The sequence below is a fragment of the Cebus imitator genome, unplaced genomic scaffold (assembly GCF_001604975.1).
Source record: "Cebus imitator isolate Cc_AM_T3 unplaced genomic scaffold, Cebus_imitator-1.0 Scaffold132, whole genome shotgun sequence".
Classification (NCBI taxonomy): domain Eukaryota; kingdom Metazoa; phylum Chordata; class Mammalia; order Primates; family Cebidae; genus Cebus; species Cebus imitator.
This window is the reverse complement of record NW_016107447.1, coordinates 4,832,279-4,836,953: the sequence shown is the minus strand read 5'-3', so window position 1 is coordinate 4,836,953 and position 4,675 is coordinate 4,832,279. Positions and strand designations below refer to the sequence as shown.

Sequence of the window (4,675 nt, the reverse complement as noted above, 5' to 3'; positions counted from 1 at the left end):
AAACTGAGAGCGGTGGCTCATGCCAGTAATCCCGGCTACTCGGGAAGGTGAGATGGGAAGATTGCTTGAGGTCAGGAGTTCGAGGCGGCAGTAAGCTGTGATGGCACTACTGCACTTCAGACTGGGCAACAGAGTGAGACACTGTCTCAAAAAAATAGATACAAGTGTGCCTTATGTTAACCACCAGAAATGCTATGAAAATAGTTTTGACTAAGATGAGATACATTGAAACCAGATTGGAAAGAAAAGATTATGGAAGGATAGAAGGAATTACAAATAGCACCTGGAATAAATTTATTTGTCCAGGATTATATCCTTGGTTATATTGTTGTTTTTTTTCTTTAACCTGGATAATAGCCTCTCTCTCTCTCTCTCCCCCCCCCCTTCTGTGTGTGTGTGTGTCTGCGCGCGTCACGATCTTACTTTGTCACTGAGGCTAGAATGCAGTGGCGTGATCATAGCTCACTTCAGCCTCAACACCCTAGGCTCAGGTGATCCTCCCACCTCAATCCTCCTGAGTTGTTGGAACCACAGACGTGCAACACCACACCTGGCTAATATTTGTGTTTTTTATGGTGAGAGGGATTCGTCATGTTGCCCAGGCTGGTCTTGAACTCTCCTGGGCTTAAGCAGTCCGCCCACCTTGTCCTCCAGAAGTTTTGGGATCACAGTTGCAAGCCAACATGCCCCACCAATTACAGCTTTTAATATTAGTTCAGTGGCCAAAACTGGTGGCTCACGCCTGTAATCTCAGCACTTTGGGAGGCCAAGGTGGGCAGATCACCTGAAGTCAGAAGTTTGAGACCAGCCTGGCCAAGATGGTGAAACCCTGTCTCTATTAAAAATAGAAATAAAAATAAACTTAGCCGGATGTGGTAGTGGGTGCCTGTAATCCCAGCTAAACCCAGGAGGCGGAGGTTGTAGTGATCAAAATTGTGCCATTGCACTCCAGCTTGGGTGACACAAGAGCGAAACTCCATCTCAAAAAATAAAAATAAATTAGTTGAGTGTAGATGGAATATACCTGATAAACATAAGGAAATGCACAACAGATAAAATCTTGGATAGTCCTACACCTTGCCTATTTAGCAGTTCTAGCCATGGGTTCCTGTTCAGATAATTCTAATCTTAGAAGCAGGACTTTATAAATTCTTTGACAAAGTAAGCAATAATGTGAAGAAAAACAGCTCTTTTGCCGTGTTTTGGGGGACTGTGCAAGATAAGCATTGAGCTTATCTAGTTCCTCTTATCACTACAACACAGTATGAAATCCATGTTATCAGCACACAGAAGTAAGATCCCTGCTCCTCTTTAATCCCATCTCTGATTAGAAGACTCTAAGAGAAACTTGTTTCAAAGATAGAATCTCTGCCTTTGTTGAGGAGACTATTAGTTTGTGCCTTGTATTTATGCCAACAGTAGTGAGTATGAGATACATGGCAGTTTTGTAATTTATTTCACCTCATTCTTATTTATTGCTTCATTTTTAATTGTAAGACAGAGTCTCTTTGTCGCTTAGGCTAGAGTTCAGTGGCTGTTTATAGGCATGATCACAGCTCACTGTAGCCTTGAACTACTGTGCTCAACTGATCCTCACCTGTCAGCTTCCTGAGTAATGGGGCAACAGTCGTACACCGCCGTGCCTCCTGGCTGCGTTCTGTTTTTTTTTTTTTTCCTTTGAGATGGGGTCTTCCTCTATTGCCCAGGCTGCTGGAGTGCAGTGGCACAATCTCGGCTCACTGCAACCTCTGCCTCAGCCTCCCGAGTTGCTGGGATTACAGGTATATGCTGCCATGCCTGACTAATTTTTGTATTTTAGTAGAGATGGGGTTTCACCGTGTTGCCCAGGCTGGTTGTGAACTCCTGAGCTCAGGCAGTTTTGCCCCCCTTGGCTTCCCAAAGTGCTGGGAGCTGGGATTACAGCCGTGAGCTACTGCAGCTGGCCTGCATTCTCTTAAAAGTGGATTCCTGCCAGGCGCAGTGGCTCATGCCTGTAATCCCAGCATTTTGGGAGGCCGAGGCAGGAGGATCATATAAGGTCAGGAGTTCAGGACCAGCCTGACCAACATGGTAAAACCCTGTCTCTACTAAAATACAAAAATTAGCTGGCATGCTGGTGCATGCCTGCAATCCCAAATACTTGGGAGACTGAGGCAGGAGAATCGCTTATACATGGGAGGTGGAGGTTGCAGTGAGCTGAGATCGCACCACTGCATTCCAGCCTGGGTGACAGAGTGAGACTTGGTCCCAAAAAAAAAAATGTGGTGTCCAGGGAATTTATGTCCAAATAAGAAGCCTGCATACTCAGGTGGACAGACTTACATCTGAATTTGCCATGTCCCACGCATATCTGTCTGTATTTTGACTTTTCCAAAATGTGGCTTCCTACCACTTGAGGAGGACTTTTGGAAGTCACTGTTTCAAGCAGCAGTGACATCTTGCTGAACCACAATTAGGCTAATTCATACCCAAAGGTCTGTTATTTGTGGATTGTTTATGGTGAACTTATGAGGTACGATTTGACTCAAACTTGACAGGAGATTTTATATATATATATATTTTTTAACCTGTAAATTCAGTGACACTTGGTATGTGTGTGGCCTTGGTTTAATTCATAAAGCCAAGGCTCAGTCCTTTTAAGGTTTACCATTGCAGGTTAGGATGTTGATGGGTATTTTTTTTGGGGGGGACAGGGTCTCGTGCTGACACCCAGGCTGGAGTGCAGTGGTGTGATCATGGCTTACCGAAGTCTCGACCCCCTGGGCTCAAGCAATCATCCTGCCTCAGTCCTCCAAAAAAAATACAGATGTGTACCACCACTACACCCACCCAATTTTTGCTTTTTTGTTTTTGTTTTTGAGACAAGGTTGCTCAGGCTGGTCTCAAACTCCTGGGCTCAAGCTGTCCTCCTGCCTTGGCCTCCTGAAATGCTGGGATTATAAGTGTGAACCACCTCCCCTGGCTATTGATGATTTTAAGAGTTAACTACTAAACAATTATTCCTATAGGTGAATGGAAGAGAATCAGAAGAAGAAAATCTCAATAAATCTGAAATAAGTCAAGTGTTTGAGATTGCACTTAAACGGAACTTGCCTGTGAATTTTGAGGTAAGCTAATTTTACATGTAGGACTTTGTATTATACAGTCCTGTTATCATTCATCATGAGTGATTTTTTTCCCCTAAATAACATTGGAATAATATTCACGTAATGTGAACCTCCAAATGAAGCAATGTTTATTCTCTTCTAGGAGTCCCTAACTAAGGGGCATTGGATGTGTAGACAGTTCATGATGGCTTTAGTTGGTGTGTGGACCTCCTGAAGTGGTCTGAAGATGGTTGTGTTAGTGTTTACATGTGTGTGCTTCTGGACAGGGAGGGGCTAGTTCATCACTTAGATCAGTCTCAAAAGCATTTGTCGCCCCTAAAGATCTCTTCAGAATAATTTTGAGAAGGATACAGTTTTTGTCATTGTGTAGCATCTGCCCTCAATTCATGTTTAATAACTTCATTTGTTGTTGAGCCTTGTGTTCTAAAAACAATAATCAATGAGTTGTCTGCTCAAAGTGGGAAATAAGGGACATTTTAATATATGTTGCCTTAAAGACAATATAGTCCATCCAAATGGTAAGGGAGGATTTTTAAAGTTTCCCTTAGAAGTAAGATCTGACCCATGGCAGATTCTTTGCAGATTCTTTTGATTTATGTGCTTGATTATGGCTTATTTCTTTTCTTAAAAAGCCTATCTGAAGCTTATATTCCTGTAAAGTGATTTTGAACTATTTTTTACAGTTATAGGTGACCCACACATTTCATGCCTGAGTATCATAAAATATTAATGTATACCTTCTCCTGCTCTGTGTTAGCACCCTAAACTTACCCAGCATCAGTCCTCCATCTTTCACCCTGCTGGTGCCTCCCTGCCTGCTGTGGGCCAGAGGTGGGATGGGAGTTTCCAGGGCCGCCTCCTGTTGTCCACCTGGACGGGAGGTCTTGTTTGTTCCTCTCCCTTCCCCCAACACCTGTTCCTGCTCCTCCACCCTCAGCAGGCAAGAGCGGGTTTACACTGTTCTCCTGGAGTCCAGAGCCCCCACATGGATCTAGGGCTAGAATCTTCTCACCTGGTCCTACGTTCCCTCTCTGGCCTTTCTCTCTCCATCGGGGGAAGCTGGGTTACGCTTTTGGAGGGAACAAGACAGGACATTCGGAATGGCTGTTAGGGCATGTTCTTGAGTGGGAACAAGACGGGAGCTGCATCCCAAGGAGTCTCGAAGTCTCCCTTGACGGTTTCAGAAAAGGGGAGAAGTATTGCCTTTCTTCATGCTGATGGATTAGTCTGGCATGAGAGTGGATTTTTTAAAGTTGGGGGAAGGGGTACCAAGATTGGGCAGTGGGAGATAGATGCCTGGCTGGCTTCCCGGGTCACCTCATATTCAGAGGTGATGGCTTGGATTACTGACCACCTGCTCACACTTGCTGCCTCCAAGTCACCGAGATTTCTGGAAGCTTAGAGATTGCTATTTTATGTTTTTGCTCTATGAGATTTGGGATCAGATTGCGTCCTTCCCACCTTCACTTGTGTTAAGGTTTCAGATTTGGCCCTCAGGAATCTTAACAGTAGTCACATAAAAGAATTGTAGGAGTGCCCTCTCGTGGTGATCTTTTTTTTTTTTTTTT

General features: G+C 44.2%; 1 protein-coding gene across 6 annotated transcripts in view; it reads left to right on the top strand.

Moving 5' to 3' along the window:
* The window catches only part of STAU1 (staufen double-stranded RNA binding protein 1), a 73,656-nt gene that overhangs the window by 55,338 nt on the left and 13,643 nt on the right, over positions 1-4,675 (top strand). For all 6 annotated transcript variants that reach the window (XM_017541383.2, XM_017541387.2, XM_017541384.1 and 3 more), the window contains one exon: positions 3,009-3,107. In XM_017541383.2, the coding sequence (XP_017396872.1) occupies positions 3,009-3,107 (99 nt within the window). The remainder of the gene's footprint in view (positions 1-3,008; positions 3,108-4,675) is intronic.